Source organism: Papaver somniferum, unplaced genomic scaffold (assembly GCF_003573695.1).
Source record: "Papaver somniferum cultivar HN1 unplaced genomic scaffold, ASM357369v1 unplaced-scaffold_12, whole genome shotgun sequence".
NCBI lineage: Eukaryota > Viridiplantae > Streptophyta > Magnoliopsida > Ranunculales > Papaveraceae > Papaver > Papaver somniferum.
The window spans coordinates 534,232-552,802 of record NW_020621047.1 but is presented as its reverse complement, the minus strand read 5'-3'; the positions used below and the strand labels follow the sequence as shown (position 1 = coordinate 552,802).

General features: G+C 37.2%; 4 protein-coding genes across 6 annotated transcripts; 1 reads left to right on the top strand and 3 right to left on the bottom strand.

Moving 5' to 3' along the window:
- Nucleotides 1-1,844: 1,844 nt before the first annotated feature.
- LOC113330943 (cation/H(+) antiporter 15-like) lies at nt 1,845-4,927 on the bottom strand. 3 transcript variants are annotated; one of them, XM_026577737.1, is made up of 3 exons: nt 4,501-4,927; nt 3,371-4,387; nt 1,845-3,290 (listed from the first exon to the last, which is right to left on the bottom strand). In XM_026577737.1, exons 1-3 carry the CDS (start codon nt 4,810-4,812, stop codon nt 2,127-2,129), a joined length of 2,493 nt encoding a protein of 830 aa, XP_026433522.1. In that variant the 5' UTR covers nt 4,813-4,927; the 3' UTR covers nt 1,845-2,126. The 3 variants fall into 3 exon arrangements, with proteins under 3 accessions (XP_026433522.1, XP_026433523.1, XP_026433525.1); XM_026577738.1 differs by having other exon boundaries at nt 4,497-4,639; XM_026577740.1 differs by having other exon boundaries at nt 3,371-4,407; nt 4,501-4,614.
- Nucleotides 4,928-6,759: 1,832 nt separating this feature from the next.
- On the bottom strand, nt 6,760-11,353 carry LOC113330925. The gene is made up of 5 exons (XM_026577718.1): nt 11,186-11,353; nt 8,748-9,611; nt 8,506-8,586; nt 7,947-8,133; nt 6,760-7,571 (listed from the first exon to the last, which is right to left on the bottom strand). Exons 1-5 carry the CDS (start codon nt 11,351-11,353, stop codon nt 6,760-6,762), a joined length of 2,112 nt encoding a protein of 703 aa, XP_026433503.1.
- A 1,153-nt stretch (nt 11,354-12,506) lies between these two features.
- LOC113330924 lies at nt 12,507-15,475 on the top strand. The gene is made up of 2 exons (XM_026577717.1): nt 12,507-14,191; nt 14,329-15,475. The coding sequence occupies exons 1-2, from the start codon at nt 12,507-12,509 to the stop codon at nt 15,473-15,475; spliced, it is 2,832 nt and encodes a 943-aa protein (XP_026433502.1).
- Nucleotides 15,476-17,030: 1,555 nt separating this feature from the next.
- On the bottom strand, nt 17,031-17,687 carry LOC113330923 (putative F-box protein At3g47150). Its single transcript, XM_026577716.1, has one exon. It carries the CDS (start codon nt 17,685-17,687, stop codon nt 17,031-17,033), a length of 657 nt encoding a protein of 218 aa, XP_026433501.1.
- Between the last annotated feature and the right edge of the window lie 884 nt (nt 17,688-18,571).

Sequence of the window (18,571 nt, the reverse complement as noted above, 5' to 3'; positions counted from 1 at the left end):
TTTGTTTCAACTTGTTTAAAAGCAAGCTTTACTACAACAATTAGTGGTGATGTTCTTAGTTTATCTTCATCAAGAGAGATTTGGGAGTTTCTTGAAAGTAGTTTTAAAGAACAATTTGTGGCTAGGAAAAATATGCTAATAACTCAATTACATGGAACTAGAAAGGGTAATCAATCTATTGTTGTATATCTTCAGAAGATAAAAAGTATAACTGATTCTTTAGCAGCCATTGGTGAAAAAGTGAGTGGTGCAGATTTGATGATGTTTGTTACGAATGGGCTAAGTAGTGAGTACGCTATTTTTATCATTTTTCTCAAAATAGGAAAAAACCTTATACTTTTGGTGAGTTGAAGGAAAAATTACTATCTCATGAGCAGTTCTTGGTTGAAAGACAACATCAACATTCTAATGTCTATGATGAACATGATAACACTGCTTTGTATGCAAGAGGTAATTCAAATGGGTACAATAATAACAGAAGAAATATTGATAGAAACGCTGAAAATTTTAGAAATAGTCAATACCAGTCTGGTTCAAGTTCTCACTCAAATTCTACTGGAAGACCTTATATAGAGTATTCAAAAATGTTTTGTCAAATATGCAAGAAAAAGGGTCATGTGGCTACTAGGTGTTTCTTCAGATATCATCCTCCATCTACTGGTTCTTCAACTAATACTTCTCATGCAAATTATGCAAATTCTGACAATGGAGCAAGTTTTTCAAATTAAGCAAATCATAATTTTGGTTCTACTCAACAAGCCTTTACAAGCATGAATGTTGTCGATGTTATTATTAATTATGATCCATCTTCATCAAACACTGTTTGGATTACTGATAGTGGTGCTTCCCAGCATATGACTGGTGACAAGGCATTACTCCAAAATACTTCTACATGCAAAGGAAAGGACAATGTTATGATTGGCCATGGACAAGACATATAAAAATTCATTATCATGTAGTTAGAGAGTTGATAGAAAGTGGTTTTATTAAAGTTCTACATATATCATCTGAAAAGCAGTGGGAAGATTTATTTACAAAAGGTTTATGTGATCCTGTGCTTACTTTACTTCTTCTACAGTTGATGGGTTCTTCTGCTATACATGGTGATGCTTCTACTTCCGCAAATGCTTCAAACACTCTGTCTCATCCTTCTTCTTGAACATCTACTTCAACACATACTGCTATTATTTTTGTATTATCTCCTACTACTATTGATAGCGATAATTCTGCTCCAAAGTGTCAGCTGGCTGTGTCTGACAGTTTTATTACAAATACTGCTGTTGTTTTTTGTCTGACAAAACTGTAAGTTTTCTGTTCAAACAGTTTGTTCTGTTTTTCTGTTGATTCTTCAAACTGATAAGTGTCTGCCATTATCAGTTTGAGGAGGGCTATTAGGAATATTAGGATTGTCAAAGTCAAGTCAATTTACTTTGACTATAAAAGTCAATGGTCTTATAGTTGATATCTTAGACACATTAAATATATCTGAATACAATGGTATTTTCTCTATCTGTTTTCTTACACAATAACTCTGCAATAATAAGTTCTTCTTCTTCATCTTTACATCTAAATATCTTGATTGAATACTATGAGAACATATCAATTCTCAGTATCCTCGTTTTAACCTAAAATTTCATGTATTAAAATAAACGAGGCGAAACCACTAAAAGTAACCCATCCAACCAAATCCTTCCTAGTCATAGTTATCTTTTGTTGCTTTATTCCTTCATGGAATTCAAGAAATCAAGGGATGAAGTGAATGTGCCGGAAGCCAGTAATAGGTATCCCCTTCCCGAGTACTGTTACGTTAACTCCTTTACAAACAAATCAGAACATCCTAAAACTGCTTCAAAAAAACTGACTATTTTTTTTTAACTCGAAAAAGGAAATAATAGATCGATAATAACAGAACTACCACAAAGAAGTGGGAGGATTGAGAGTTACAAAAAGAAGCTAACTAGTAGCCGCATAACCGATCTACAAATTTGACCCTCAAAAACACAAATCTTGTGAAACAAAACATGGAGAAAAGAAAAGCAAAGCCAAGTTATTGCTAAATTACACCCTAACAGATATGCAAAACCATATTTGACGGAATGTCTATTGTGATATAGGTTATAGACCTATCAAGTAAAGACAGATTGTTCATTTTTTTTGTTTTCTTTCTTCTTATTTTGTTGTTGATGTTGTTGCATGACCAATATAGAGCCAGACATTTTTGAGTCGGAAGAAACAAGCATATCACCTATAACCCCTAATTCTGGGAACTCAATCCATTGATTGAAAGCTTCCAATAGTTTAGATGCTTCTTCTCCATGTTCTCGTCCAACAATCAAAAGCTCGAACGAACTTTCCATTCCTTTAATACACGAAATAAGTTCTACTCCATCTTTCACCAGTTGTTCTACATACTTCACATTCTTGAAACCTGAGGTTTGAAACCGAAATGCATATACTATATCATTATCTATTCTCTCCTCTTTTGATTTTTGCTGCTTCCTTTCATCAGAATGCATGAATCTAATTACTGTCAACTTTACGCTAATGTCATCTCCCATTCTAGCACCATAAGCCAATGCCTCCCGATCATCTGGACCTCCCAAAAATATGACCGTAACCTTGGATGGAGGAGAGGTGGCATTACAACTCTTATCACCGGTTGCACCTTTGTCAATTAGTATACCTACAGAACAAGGTGCCTTATTGAGAACATTAGTGTTTACTCTTCGGATCGCATTTGAGGACTGGTACTTTGTATGAATAGCTGGTTGGTGGTGAAAGGGTATAATTATTAGGGAGGTCCTTTTATCTAAACTTAGCGTGCAAATATCGTCATGCATTGTATTATAAGGTGAGATGGCTGTGAAGGAATTCACTGAAACTATTCCTTTGTTGTGATGTGCAAATGATTTAAAGGAATTGATGATGGTTCGTGCTGTAGGGTCATTCACTTCTGAAGGATCATTAAGGTCGCCCGTTTTGTGAGCGATAAGTAAAGGTGTCGCACGACCTTGAAGTTGAACTAGGTGAAGGGGATAGACGCAGATGGGACTCTGTGTTGTTGGATTGGAAGCTTCAAGGAGACTGACAATGCTGGGGACATTCTCTTTGTGGTAGACACAAGGTAGAATACGTAGCTCTGCGTTGGGTTTGGAGTGCTGGATTGTTTTCATTCTGTAAGATGCGTATTTTCTTGCGGGGTCGTAGAAAAACTTAACTATGACTGAGATTGACCCGGTCAAAGCCACCATGAGTAACACGAGACTTCCATAAATGTCCCTGTCAATTAGCTGCAAGTACGTCATATATAGCTAGCCTAAGTCAAAGAGATGAACATGAAGAAAAAACTATGCCAGTTACTCGTATGTACCTGAAGATTCATTGTTTGTACCCATATCTGAATATCTAGCACACCTTGGACACTCATGATGAGTCCTAGAATTATAGCATCTTGGTATGGCATTTTGGAATAGACAGCAGGCGACATCGTTCCGAGTAACTTCCCAAAGAAACTGAAGAAGGCCATTGTCCAAACTACCACTTTCATTGAATGTTTTATGTCGGACACCTTGAATGTGCATGCTCTAGAAATTACGATTACTGGCACAAGTATAGCCGTAACGAAACAATCTAGTTTCTCTTCTATTGCAGCTCCTAATGGCGGTCCAGGTGGAACAACTAAACCCAGAAGCAAAGGACCTACCAAATAATGCTGCCCAACACACTCACCCGCCAACGAAGAAACCAAAACCGTAAGAAAAATGAAAAGTATGTACCCTTCCTCGACTGCTTTGTGATCTGCTGCTGTGCGTTTGTGCACCCATAGCATTATGGGTCGTATAACGTAGATAATAACTATGATGATTGCGAAACAACCGATCATTGTGGCCAAAAAATTATATGGAAACTGATGAGAAAATTGGCTTTGTTTAAGTGTTAAAACTAAAAAGACAGAAACTAAGCTGCATCCTCCGCTGATCATGGATGCTGACACAGCTATTCGTCCAAGTTGGGAACTTAGGAGATTTAGATCAGCCAGGAAGGAATTGATGACGTGAGGCGAACTCAGTGATGTTAATCCTGCTACATAAAAGAGGGATTCTAGTGCTACTTCGGGAAAATGTGCTTTATATTTATTCACAGTAATGAAAGCCACCAGCATCGCAAGAACTAAAGATAGGCAGAAGCTAAAGAGTCCGACCAGGAACGCCATTTTTCCCGATTTCTTTACCATGCCTATATCTGTTTTTACTCCTATAAGAAATAGAAAGAACATGGAGCCAAAGTACTGAATTGTTTCCAATGTATATAAAGATGCATAGGTGAATATCTTTGTTTTGAGTAAATCCGTTTGCCCCAACAATGAAGGACCCATGAGTATACCTGCCTGTTAGATCCATGCAATGCATGCATCAATCAACAAATTAATGCTAGTAAATTTACAATATATATATATATATATCATAAAAATGCAAGGGAGGTAAAGATTTTCTTACTTACTATCATCTGAGCGACAAAAGAAGTCACACCTATGGGTTCCAATACGGATTTCATAACTGTTGTTCCCAGAGCTGTTATAGAAACCTGAGCCATGAAAACTGGAATTGAACGGTTGAAAGGATCATCTCCAATCCATATGTTGGACTTGTTATTCATTGAACGGGGTTCAGCATACCATAATAATCCTTTAACATCAAGGAATTGTATCCGCTCATTGACCGTCTGATTGATGGAATTAAAATAATCCCAACAGTTATGCAAGAATATCGATGTGTTCTGTGAGGTATGGTTTGGAAAATTCGTTAAATCCATGATTGTCAATGGTTGTTTCTTTAGATCATCAGATGAGATCTGAAGAAACAACCATTTGACTTTGAAACTAGCTAGAAAAAGTTTTCCATCTTTTTTATTTTGATTATAAACAAGTTATGGAGGAGAGGAATGACGGTTAATTAATTTACTGGTGTTGAATTCCATCCACTTAGATTTTGGCCTTACATTAATTATTCACCATCCTTTTCTCGCGGATGTTTCTTTTTTCTCAGAATTTTACTGTGAGCGTCTAAATTTAGCTTTTATAAGTTGCAAAATTGTTACTCACATAACACAGCCACTTTTGTTGTAATTTATTGTTGTTAATATATATCTGAGATTTATTAACAGATGTTAGAGCTAGCAAAATGGGCTGTACAAATAAATATAAAGCATAAGTATAGACAACAGCCGGCATACATAGAGTTTCCAGCAAATCACCCAACGCCACATATCGCTACAAGATTAGCTGCCAATCGGGTGCTCTTAGAATCTAGATTTATTGATATAAAGTCTCACAAACTGTGTAGACTGTTTCTATTTCATTAGGTATTTATATGAATACAAGTATAAAGAATAGCTGAAAGAATCAATCCCAATCTAAACAACTATGGCGAGAATGCAGGTAAGTTACAACTAGATACAACAACTGTGATTACATAAGACTCGCACTTTGCTGAAGACTTGCACTGCTGTGATGACTATGGTGACTTGCGTTGGATTGTTGTGCCACAGCTGTCACACATTATTTGTATAGTCCAATACCCCTCAAGTTGGAGCGAGAGGATTATGAGGCCGAACGCCCAACTTGCTGACAAGACGTCTAAAGTGGTCTACTCCAAGTGGCTTGGTAAAGAGATCATCTAATTGAGCTACAGATGGAAGGTGAGTTGGTTTTATGAGACCACAGAGCAGTTTTTCTCGAACAAAATAACAATCAATTTCGATATGTTTAGTTCGGTCGTGAAAAACCGGATTTTCAGAGATGTGAATAGCAGCCTGATTATCACAGTAGACTAGAATGGGCTTCGGAATACGAACACGAAGGTCAGTAAACAAATAATGCAACCATTGAAGTTCAGAAGTTAACCTTGCTAAGGCACGATATTCTGCCTTAGTTGAAGATAAGGAGATCGCTGGTTGTTTCTTAGATTTCCAAGAAATATGACTGTTTCCTAGCATTGTGAAATACCCTGTGGTTGATTGTCGATTGGTTGGACATCCTGCCAATCAGAATCGGTATAATCAGCAAGGGATAGTGAGTTGTTCGCATATAGGAAAATGCCATGACTGACAGTACCTTTGAGAAAGCGAACTATACGATGTGCAGCATCCAAATGCCCAGAGCATGGTTGTTCCATAAATTGACTTAGATAATTAACAGAATAAGTGATATCAGGATGAGTTACCTGAAGATAAAGAAGTCGACCAACTAATCGACGATAAATGCTAGGATCAGGGAGAGGGTCACCTGATGTTGGTAGTAATTTTAGGTGTTGTTCCATAGGGGAAGGAGCAACTTTAGCACCTAAAAGACCAGAATCTTGAACAATGTCAAGAATATATTTTCGTTGACCAAGAAAAATACCTTTACGAGAGCAAGAAACTTCAATGCCCAGGAAATATTGTAAACGACCAAGATTTTTAAGCTAAAATGTGGATTCAAGTTTATGTTTCAGCTCCTGAATAGCCAAGTCATTATTACCTGTAATAATAATATCGTCAACATAAACCAAAAAATAAATAAAAACTGTTCCTGAATGAAAAGTGAAAAGTGAATAATCAGCACGAGATTGAATAAAACCTTCCTTAAGTAAGGTTGTAGAAAATTTAGGAAACCATTGACGAGATGCTTGCTTGAGGCTATATAAAGATTTACTGAGTTTGTAAACACGGGTGTCTCCCTGTTTCTGAAATCCTGGAGGGAGTTTCATGTAGATATCTTCATTAAGATCGCCTTGTGAAAAAGCTGTTGACATCAAGTTGATGAAGAGGCCAATTATTGATGGCAGCAATAGACAGTAAAGCACGAACAATTACTAATTTTGTAACAGGAGCAAAAGTATCATGATAATCAATTCCTTCCTGTTGTGTGTATCCTTTGGCAACGAGACGTGCCTTACAACGTTCAATCGTACCATCCGGTCTATATTTGATTTTGACTACCCATTTACAGCCAATGGCGGATTTGCCAGGGGGAAGAGTAGTGATGGTAAAAGTATCATTATCTTGTAAGGCGGTATGTTCCTTGACTATGACATCACGCCAAACTGGAATTTTAATAGCTTCCGTAAACGTGCGTGGTTCATCATTGACAATAACTGATGAGAGAAAAGCACGGTACTGCGGAGTGAATTTATCAAAAGAAATGTAATTTGTAATAGGGTATGGTGAATTAGATGTACATTTGTTAACTGAGCAAATGTAATCTTTCAAGTGAGAAGGACGATGATGTTCTCTAGTGGACCTTCGTAAAACAGCATCTTGGGCAGAAACTGTAGGATTAGAAACTGCAACATCAGCAGTGGTTTCATTGGAGCTAGGCAAAGAAATGGATGTAGATTCAATGCCTATAGACGTATTATCATCACCCGTAGTGGGAATGAATGAGTTGGTATCACTACGAGACGAAATAGGTGAAATGGTAGTGGATGATGCATCCAACATAGGAATTGTTGGAGCTACAGATGTGTAGTCTTCATAGAAAACGTCATTTTCCATAAGATATGGAATATCATTGTCAGATGATAATTTAGCATCTTTGAATGGAAACAGATGTTCATGAAAAACAACATCACGAGATACAAAAGTGGTTTCGTGTGAAGGTCTAAAATTATATAGCCTATGTGATTGGAAGGATATCCCAAAAATACACCAGGCAGAGCTCGTTGATCAAATTTAGAGATGATTTTTGTGTTCCGAGCATAACACAAACAACCAAAAATACGAAGATGACGATAGTTAGTTACAGTACCAAGAAGAATTTCATGTGGAGTCTTATTTTTTTAGTACATGAGTACGCATTTTGTTGATAAGGTAACAAGCTATTAGTACACACTCACCCCAATAAATAATGGGTAATTGTGACCGAAAACAAAGAGCTTGTGCTACACTAAGTAGATGACGGTGTTTACGTTCAGCAACACCATTTTGTTGAGGAGTAGAAACACAACTGCGTTTGTGATGAATACCATGTTCTTTAAACCATGTTTGCATATCTCGGGAGAGAAATTCCGATCCATTATCAGACTGTAATTTTTGTAAGGTAGAAAGAAAAGGAATTGGAGTACCAGTAGATATGAGATCAATTTTCTTAGAGTACTGAGTTATAACAAAATTGAATAAATTTAAAAGTCTCTCCTTTTGTGTGCGCATGAGGTAAACCCATGTACAGCGAGAGAAGTCATCGACTATTGTGAGGAAATACTTTGCACCGGTAAGGGATGGTGTCACAAAAGGATCCCATATATCGCAGTGAATAAGCTCAAAACAACGTGTGGAAGAAATTGAATTTTTATTAAATAATAAACGTCTTTGTTTAGCCAAAGGACAAACATCACAAAAGTGAGAAGAATTGGACTCAATATAATTAAAAGTACGACATAAAAATTTGAAACGTTCTAAGCTAGGATGACCTAGCCGACAATGCCAAACATCTACTGCGGCTTTATTGCATAAGACCGTGTGTGGTACTTGCTGACGCTGATGGATTTGAAGGTGATATAATCCAGAGACGAAATTAGCCTGACCAATCACTTGCTTCGTGACTCGGTCCTGAAAGAAACAAATGTTGTCGAAAAAACAAGCAATACAGTTGGAGTGGCGAGTTAACTGACTCACAGAAATAAGATTAAATTTAAAGTTTTGAATGTGGTGTACATTCGAAAGCTTGAGAGTAGGCGAGAAAACAAACTTTGCCAATATGCTTAATTAACCACGGAGAATGATCCATCCGGTAATTGCATTTGAATCAATGTTTTGACAGGTTTATAAGAGGTGAAAAAGTGTAAAGAATTGCAAATGTGGTGTGTAGCACCACTGTCTATGAACCAAGGATCAACAAAAGATGTAGTTAGAATTCTACCCGAGAGATTTGCACGATGCTCCAGCTGTGCAGATTCAGTTGGAGGATTGATTAGAGCTAGTAAACGAGCATACTGATCAGCGGACAGGGCTGGAATGGCTGGTTGAATGGAAGACGATTCAGTTGGCATGGCTGTAGCAGCAGCAGCGACTGGCAAGCTGTTGTTTTGAGTAGGAAATCCATGTAGCCGATAGCACTTGTCCCGAACGTGTCCATGCTTGTTACAAAAATCGCAGTGAGGGCGTTGGCGCTTGTTCTTGCTCGCACGAGGACGAGATAATGAAGGAAAGTGGCGATTGGTGTTGAGGGCAGTTGCATCAACCGTAGGCAGTGGAGTTGCACTTATGTTCTGCTGCTCTTCCTCCTGTTGAACAAGGTTGAAGATGCGCAGAGCAGTTGGAAATGGCTCTATAGTCAAGATTCGGCTTCGCAGATTTGAAAACCTGTCATGTAAACCTTGCAAAAATTCCATAGCACGGTCTCTTTCAAGGCGTTCCATCATGTGCTTACCAGCACCACAAATACAGGCCTCAGTAGAAGCTACCAGGGAATCGTATTGGTCCCAAAGGGTTTTGATCTTTGTGTAGTAAATAGAAACAGGCATAGATTTTTGCCTGATGGATGCAATTGTAGACTTCAAACGAAACAGAATTTGAGCGTTTGTCTTTCCATATTGAATGTGAAGAAGCTGCGTATAAGCAACTTGCACGAATATCTGGGTGCACAGAATTCAGAAGCCAACTCCCCATTAAGTCATCGCAGCGTTTCCAACAGCGATGTGTAAGGTCATCCTACGGAGGTGGTAAATATCCATCGACAAAACCTAGTTTTCCCTTAGCGTTCAAAGCTTTGGTTATTCCTCTAAACCAGGCGCCATAATTTTCTCCTTGCAGTAAAGGAGAAAAGAGAACTGTTGCAGGATTATCAGAAGGATGTATGACATAAGGGTCAAGAATCCTAGAGTTATTGGATGATTCAGAGTGATGAGTTGGGGAAGGGGGAACAGATTGATCTGTTTCGGGCATGATGATGAAACATGGATGATGATGATTAAGAATCTAGATAAAAAAGAAACTGATTGTGTATCAGAGATGAAGCGGAAGAGATAAAATTAGGGTTCCTAAAATCTACAAGGATACCATCTTAGAATCTAGATTTATTGATATAAAGTCTCACAAATTGTGTAGACTGTTTCTATTTCATTAAGTATTTATATGAATACAAGTATAAAGAATAGCTGAAAGAATCAATCCTAATCTAAACAACTATGGCGAGAATACGGGTAAGTTACAACTAGATACAACAACTGTGACTACATAAGACTCGCACTTTGCTGATGACTTGCACTGCTGATGACCGTGGTGACTTGTGCTGGATTGTTGTGCCACAGCTGTGGCACATTATATGTATACGTCCCATAGGTGCTTTCTCAAATTTCAGTTTTTTTTTTCAGGAGGAGGATTAGTCTTCATTCACTCATTCAAAAATTTCCCCATTCATGTAAAAATCCCCATTAACATCTGGTTGTCCATTAGGGTTTGGAGATTTCCCTCAAAAAAGTTCATTGGAATCGTGATTAGACTGAAAGACAAAAAAAGAACACTAGGTCTAACCGTCTAAGCTTTATATAAGATTAGGAATAAGAAGTAGAGTGGATCCAGAGTTTTCAAAAACAGAAGTTACCTAACCAATTTGGGTTAGCTTCCTAGTAAGGGTCAGTACAACTGGTGATTAAAAAGGTCACTCTATTAGAACGAGATTTCATCTTTGCAATCGTACTGTTCGAGTACCATACAGATGCCAAGCTGCGGAAGGTAAAATGGTCCATCATTCCAATATTCAAGGTCTCGATACTTGCCACTGCTGTCAAAATGAGTTAGTATGAATCAAGTGTACGCTTTGGACTTAGCAGTAATTCGCCTGATGAGGCAGGTAAGGTTGTTTGACTGTGCTTTTAATAAAATAAAATAAAAATGTTAATAACGGCACTCAAGAATGTTAATTAGCTAAAATATCTGACAACTTGTTCAACTAAAACTGAAATACGAAAATATAAGAAAACCAAAGTGAGGGTTCTGCGCAACAATGCGAAATTACTATTCTACAAACATCGAATGTTGATTGATCCACTATTTCCTTCGATTCCTGTGTGTGGCATGTTCTTTACTTGGTCTGTTACCTGATTACCAGTTGATTGAGAGACACTAGACTTCTCTCAGCGTAAGCTTCTATATTCCATTTGTGGTCCGCATTATGCTGGATCTTGGTAACGTGACATTTGTTACTCACCGGGTCATATGAAACTAAACAACAATCCCAACCATTTGTTGTCACAAACAAAACTTCACCATTCTTGAACTCCCATAGTATCTTCACATAGCCTATGGAATTCGCAACTTCTGGGAGCTGGACAGTATAAAATTTAGTCCATGATTTAGTCACACTGTAATCTTTCATCACCCAAACATCAATATTTGAACCACCATATGCTCCTAGAATGCAAAAACACCCTCCTAAAACACCCAATGCCTTGTGAACATAATTAAGGTCGTTTAGTATATCATCGACTTGTGGGGTGACTGCTACTTCGTTGAAGTTCTCGCGATGGATATCAAAAGAAACAATACATAATCTTCTCTTGGATTGAAGCTGTCTCTCTAACTAGTGAAAAGCTCCAGAAACAAATATCACTCCAGCCCTATCATACTTGCTGCTTGTAAATTCATAAGGAACGATGTTAGGGATGGTTTTTGATGCATAATGGTATTTCAAACATACCATTTATGGCCTTTTATTTCACAATTACTATTTTATCCTCTTTTTCCCTTATTTCTCATCTTTGTCCTTTTTGTTTACTACTTATTGTTTAAATCCTAGCTCTACTAGTTTGAAGTTTGGTTTGTTTAGAAAAGTGGTGTAAGAACCCTAAAATCCTTCCTAGAGAAGAGCCTCCAACACTTTGTTATTTCCAATTTGTAACTGGGTAGAAATTTCAATTTGTAAGAGAATCATCTATTATCTTCTAGTTTCCAATCTTAGAATTGGGTAGAAATTTGAAGATTATTAGAGAAGAACCTCAAATCTTTGTATCTTCCTTATTCCAAGGGTAGAAGAAGCATCATTTGAAGGTTGGTTACTTTTATTTCATGGTGTTTTGTTATAATTTAACAATACAATTTCAATTATAAGTATTACTTTACATTAGTTGGTATCAAGAGCTTTGGTTTCTTTTTTTGGGAAAATTGTGGAGAAGATTTTAATTATTAGCTTTGGGGTTTGAATCTTTTTGTGTGCTATTGTCAAATTGAGTTCGTTCTCCTTGTGATTTCATTATGGCTCCAAGGAAAAGAGTTAATCAAGGTGAAATTTCTATGAAAGAAGAATTAGAGGTCTTTAAGCATGAAGTGTTTGATGAAATGCAAAATAATGGATACAAAATTTGAAGAATTTTTTTTAAGATTTGGTAACTTAAATATCCATCAAGATCAATGTAGAACTCAACATCATCATTATGAAGAAGAAGTAACGGATGAGGAAACCATTTCTTTTGATAGTCATGTTCATCAACAAGGGAGACGCAAAATGTTTGAAGAAAGACCGACATACCACAATGTTACTACTTCAAACCAATGGCAAGGTGGACTCAAAGTTGATATTCTGGAATTCCATGGGGGTTTTAGCTCCGGAAGAATTTGTTGATTGGTTAGCAACGGTTGAAGAAATCTTGGATTTCAAGGAAGTGCCCGAAAATAAGAAAGTTGGGTTGGTTGCAACAAGACTTCGAGGAAGAGCCGGCGCTTGGTGGAAACAACTTAAACAAATGAGGTTGAGAAGAGGTCAAGCTAAAATTAAATCTTGGGAGAATCTTAAGAAACATATGAGGCTTGCATTTTTACCCCATAATTATACAAGACTTATCTATCAACAACTTCAAAATCTTAAGCAAGGGTCCAAGTTGATTAATGACTACACCAAAGAGTTCTATCAACTGGTTGCAAGGAACGATATTAATGAAACGGAAGAACAACTTCTAGCAAGGTATATAGGAGGTTTGAGAATGCAATATCAAGATTCTTTAAACTTATTTGATATTTATTCGGTGTCGGAAGCATATCAAAGGGCATTATCTTTGGAGAAGCAATACGCAAGGAGAGTTTCACATACCAATTGGAGTACTCACACTCAAGGAGGTGTTAAAAATACTACTTCTCCAATTCCAACTCATCGAGCTCCAACTACTAACGTTCCATCAAAATCCAATACTTCTCAACAAGTCTTTCAAGGTAAATGTAACAAGTGTGGATATGAAGGACACAAAGCATATGATTGTAGGAAGAGTGATCGTCCGGTGAAGAACTTCCTTGTTCAAGGTGATGATGAAGGTGATGCATATTTGGACCTTATGGAGCCACCAATATTTGATAAAGAACCCGACGAAGAAGTGGAAGAAGAGTTTCTCACCGGTGACCAAGGACCATGTTTGGTTGTGTTGTGTAACTATTTTACTCCAAAACTCGATGAGGGTGATCGATGGCTACGCCACAACATTTTTCAAACCACTTGCATAATTGGTGGGAAAGTTTGCAAGCTTGTGATTGATTCGGGGAGTTGTGAAAATATTGTTTCCGAAGAAGTGGTTCGAAAGTTGAAGTTAGAGATAAAAGACCATCCTTCTCCATATTCTTTATCATGGCTTAACCAAGGAAGCGAGGTAAAAGTCACTAAACATTGTCTCATTAATTTTTCTATTGGTAACAAATATGTAGACAAAGTTTGGTGTGATGTTGTTTTGATGGATGCATGTCATTTACTTCTTTGGCGCCCTTGGCAATATGATCGGTTTGTGAATCATGATGGGAGAACAAACAACTATTCTTTCATGTGGAGCAATAAGAAGTTGACTCTTGTACCCAATCGTGATCTTATGCCTAAGCCACAAAATGGTGATGGTAAAAATCTACTTACTTATCAAAAGTTCATAGAAGAGTTGGATGATTCAGAGGTTTTCTATATACTTCATGTTAAAGAATCTCAATCGTATGATTCTGTGCCACCGCTAGTAAAGCCAATTAGAGAAGAATTTCAAGATGTTTTTCCTACCGACTTACCTGATGTATTACCACCATTACGAGATGTGCAACACCAAATTTATCTAGTACCCGGTTCAAGTCTTCCCGACAAAGCCCACTATCGGATGAGTCCCAAAGAACATGAAGAATTACGTCGCCAAGTTGAAGAGATTATATCCAAAGGTTTTATAAGACCGAGTCTTAGCCCTTGTACGGTGCCGTCCTTGTTAGTACCAAAAAAACATGGTTCATGGCGTATGTGTGTGGATAGTAGGGCAATCAACAGAATCACATTGAAGTACCATTTCCAATTTCTCATTTGGATGACTTACTTGATCAATTAAATGGATCATGTGTTTTTAGCAAACTTGATTTTAAAAATGGATATTATGAAATTCGTATCAAGGTGGGAGATGAATGGAAGACTGCTTTCAAGACTAGAGACGGTTTGTATGAATGGATGGTTATGCCATTTGGGCTATCAAATTCTCCAAGTACATTTATGCGAGTAATGAATCAAGCACTTCGGCCGTTGATTGGGAAGTGTGTGGCTGTTTACTTTGATGACATACTTGTTTATAGTCCCAATATGGAATCTCATATACGTCACCTCCGTGAGGTTCTCATGATTTTGCGGACACAACAATTTTATGCTACCTTGAAGAAGTGTGCATTCATGACCGATAAAGTTTTGTTTCTTGGTTATGTGGTTAGTAAGGATGGGATTTCGGTAGATGAAGATAAAGTGGAATGCATAAGGAATTGGCCCAAGCCAAAAACTTTGTTTGATATTCGAAGTTTTCATGGGTTAGCTTCTTTTTATCGTCGGTGCATTGCAAACTTTAGCAGAATCATGGCTCCAATAACCGAATGCATGAAGGGTGGAAAGTATTCATGGACTCAAGAAGAATACGAAGCCTTTGAATTGATGAAAATAAAGTTAAGTACATATCCAATCTTAATATTACCAAATTTTGATAAACCATTTGAACTTCATTGTGATGCTTCTAAACTATGCATTGGGGCGGTTCTTAGTCAAGAAGGGAAACCGGTGACATTTTATAGTGAAAAGTTGAATGGGACAAGACTTTCATATAGCACTTACGAAGTTGAGTTTTATGATATTGTTCAAGCACTCAAGCATTGGATGCACTATCTTATTCACAATGAGTTCATTTTATTTTCGGACCACATGGAATTAAAGCACATCAATTATCAAGACAAGCTTTCTACTAGGAATGGTAAATGGGCTTCTTATTTGCAGCAATTTACTTTTTCCATCAAGCACAAGTCGGGTGTACAAAACAAGGTAGCGGATGCCTTGAGTCGACGTACTTCTCTTCTTACACAAATGAGGGCTTTTATTTTGGGATTCGATGATATTCGGGAGCTCTTAAAGAATGATACTTATTTTGGTCCTCTTATGGTTGATGAAAGGTCACTCCAAAATGGTGATTATGTTCTTTTCGATGGGTACCTTTACTGGAAGAATTGTCTTTGCATTCCGTAATCAAGCTTGAGATTGAAAATTATTAAGGAGCTTCACGATGAGGGCCATATGGGGACTACTCGTACTTGGAACTTGGTTTCTAGCTCATACTTTTGGCCGGGAATGTGGAAGGAGATTCATCGATATGTGAAGAGATGTCATATATGTCAAGTTTCTAAAGGAACGACCACTAATGAGGGATTATACATGCCACTTCCTATTCCTTCTCGTCCATGGGAAGATTTGAGCATGGATTTCATCTTGGGATTACCGCGTACTCAAAGAAGTATGGATTCAATATTTGTAGTGGTAGATCATTTTTCCAAAATGTCCCATTTCATTGCTTGTAAAAAGACAAAGGATGTGGTCATGGTAGCTCAACTCTTTTTTAAAGAGATTTATCGTTTACATGGTATTCCTTCTTCCATCGTCTCGGATAGAGATAGTCGTTTTGTGGGGAATTTTTGGCATACTTTATGGAAGTTGGTCAAGACCAATTTAAGTTTTAGCACCGCTTATCACCCTCAAACGGATGGGCAAACCGAAGTGGTAAACCGTTACCTAGGTAATCTTCTTCATTGTTTGGTTGAGGAGAATTTGAAGACATGGGATCAAGTTTTATGCAAGTCGGAATTTTCTTATAACCATGCGGTGAACCGGAGTAGTGGTTATTCACCATTCATGGTGGTGTACGGGTTCAATCCAAGAGTACCACTTGACTTGTCCTTAATACCGGATTTGAAAAGGCCAAATGCTAAGGCGGAAGACTTTGTTTCTCAAGTTCACCTTATCCATGAAAGCAACCGAAAGCATTTAGAAGCTTCATCAAGGAAATACAAGAACAAGGTTGATCAAAGACGACGCGTTGTTGAGTTTGAAGTAAGAGATCTTGTTTATGCGGTTCTTACTAAGGAACGTTTTCCCGTGGGTGAGTACAACAAGCTCAAGGCAAGGAAGATTGGACACATTTCCAATTGGAGAAAAGATAATGATAATTCTTATCGACTCAACTTACCAAGCTCAATTCGTACTCCCGACGTCATTAATGTTAAGCACTTGGTTCCATATTTGGGTGACAATGCTATGGATGAAGAGATGGACAATTCGAGAGCGAAATTCACTTAAGGAGGGAAGGATGATGCATAATGTTATTTCAAACATACCATTTATGCCCTTTTATTTCACAATTACTATTTTATCCTCTTCTTCCCTTATTTCTCATCTTTGTCCTTTTTGTTTATTACTTATTGTTTAAACCCTAGCTCTACTAGTTTGAAGTTTGGTTTGTTTAGAAAAGTGGTGTAAGAACCCTAAAATCCTTCATAGAGAAGAGCCTCCAACACTTTGTTATTTTCAATTTGTAATTGGGTAGAAATTTCAATTTGTAATAGAATCATCTATCATCTTCTAGTTTCCAATCTTAGAATTGGGTAGAAATTTGAAGATTATTAGAGAAGAACCTCAAATCTGTGTATCTTCCTTGTTCCAAGGGTAGAAGAAGCATCATTTTAAGGTTGGTTACTTTTATTTCATGATGTTCTGTTACAATTTAACAATACAATTTCAATTATAAGTATTACTTTACATTAGTTTTCCACAAGTTCAATTCTGATGAATAAACCTGAATTTCAGTACCATAACAAACACCGAGCGCATAACTACCATTGCAGGTAGCTACCACAGTCTGGTAACCATTGGAATCACAATTAAGATTAACACCATATGTAACACTGCGTACGTCATATAGATCGATCTTTTGATAATCCTCTGATCCAGCTTCGACTTTTGGAAATAATATTTCTTTGAGCTCTCTAGTACATGGAATCCAAAGGAAATATTGGCATTCCCTTCGAGTTGTTCTCCAATAACAGTTATTATGGATTCTCATCAAAATCAAACCATAGGAATAACCAATAATTTCAACCGATAGACTTGTATCTTTGAATGGAGAATCCATCTTAACAGACTCACAGCGTTCACTTTCAAATACTGTACATAATGATGTGGATTTTGTGATATGCATGTAAAACTCATAAGTATAATCATCACCTTTTACTGATAAACAATTTATTTTTTCAGTTTCTATGCTGTGTTTAAGACGAGAATTCATAAAATCATCGTTATTGAGTAAACTGCACCAGTGTTTGGAAACACACCTGAATCTACATATTGAATTTGCAGCTTGTAACTTCATTAGAATGTTGTCAACGATATCTTCTGGGAGGTTCGGCATTATGATCCTTTTTTCATCGTTTGTTCGACTCTCGCCCTTGATTATATTCTTCATCATATGTATACCTTCAAAACTATGATTAGAACGAGGTAGACGGAGAAACAGATGGAATAAGCTAGGTTTTAGGTTTGTGTTTGGTAAACCGAAAACCCCAAACACGAAGTGAATTAATCGCATGAATACTATGGACTATCCATATTTAAGGTTCGGGAAAGAGATAAATAAGGAAAGAATAATCATTTCTATAAATCATAAGCAAAAAAATTTACATGAGATGTTTCTATAAATCGTAAAGATCCCAAGTCTTTAATTGGAAAACCTTTTTTTATTTTGACGATTTCCTTGAATTTGGGGCCTAGGAAAATTAAATTGGGCCTACGACTACATGACAAAAAAAAGTAAGAGATGAAACTACCAATTTACCCTCTATCAAATACTACTGCTGCAAATTTTGAGGATTTCCTTGAATTTGTTATCGAGTTATTTTACTTATAAAAGAAGATACCAAGTCCCCCTGTGTATTGTTGACAACTAGCTTATGAGAGCAGTTTCTTTGATCTACAAGCTCTTTCCCAAGTAATCCAATTGATTTTCTTTTTCCCAGCTACAGAACCCCATAAGAAAGCTCTCATAATTTGATTAAGCTTCTTTTCTACTTTCGCTGGCATAGGAAACAAGGACATGAAATAGATTGGTAAGCTTGAAAGAGTTGTCTTGATGAGAAGTATTCTGCCTGCTTTTGTAAAGTACCTCCTTTTCCATGAAGCTAACTTTTTTAAGAATTTTCTATCACCACATCCCAAATAGAGCAGTTTCTGCAGGTTGCACCAACCGGAAGACCCAAGTATTTAAGAGGCAGTTCTTAAATGGGGGGGGGGGGGGGA

What these genes read in the sequence shown, in the direction of transcription:
- LOC113330925 (XM_026577718.1), bottom strand. Translation starts at nt 11,353, where the DNA reads ATGAAAGATTACAGTGTGACTAAATCATGGACTAAATTTTATACTGTC. An exon ending in GTTTAGTTTCATATGACCCG is followed by an intron (nt 9,612 to 11,185) that starts GTGAGTAACAAA and finishes CTGTGCACCCAG; the next exon opens with ATATTCGTGCAAGTTGCTTA. An exon ending in ACAAAATGGTGTTGCTGAAC is followed by an intron (nt 7,572 to 7,946) that starts GTAAACACCGTC and finishes TTCCATTCAAAG; the next exon opens with ATGCTAAATTATCATCTGAC.
- LOC113330924 (XM_026577717.1), top strand. Translation starts at nt 12,507, where the DNA reads ATGTTACTACTTCAAACCAATGGCAAGGTGGACTCAAAGTTGATATTC. An exon ending in CCTTGTACGGTGCCGTCCTT is followed by an intron (nt 14,192 to 14,328) that starts GTTAGTACCAAA and finishes ATGTGTTTTTAG; the next exon opens with CAAACTTGATTTTAAAAATG.
- LOC113330943 (XM_026577737.1), bottom strand. Translation starts at nt 4,812, where the DNA reads ATGGATTTAACGAATTTTCCAAACCATACCTCACAGAACACATCGATA. An exon ending in CTTTTGTCGCTCAGATGATA is followed by an intron (nt 4,388 to 4,500) that starts GTAAGTAAGAAA and finishes TGGATCTAACAG; the next exon opens with GCAGGTATACTCATGGGTCC. An exon ending in TACAAACAATGAATCTTCAG is followed by an intron (nt 3,291 to 3,370) that starts GTACATACGAGT and finishes ACGTACTTGCAG; the next exon opens with CTAATTGACAGGGACATTTA.
- LOC113330923 (XM_026577716.1), bottom strand. Translation starts at nt 17,687, where the DNA reads ATGCCGAACCTCCCAGAAGATATCGTTGACAACATTCTAATGAAGTTA.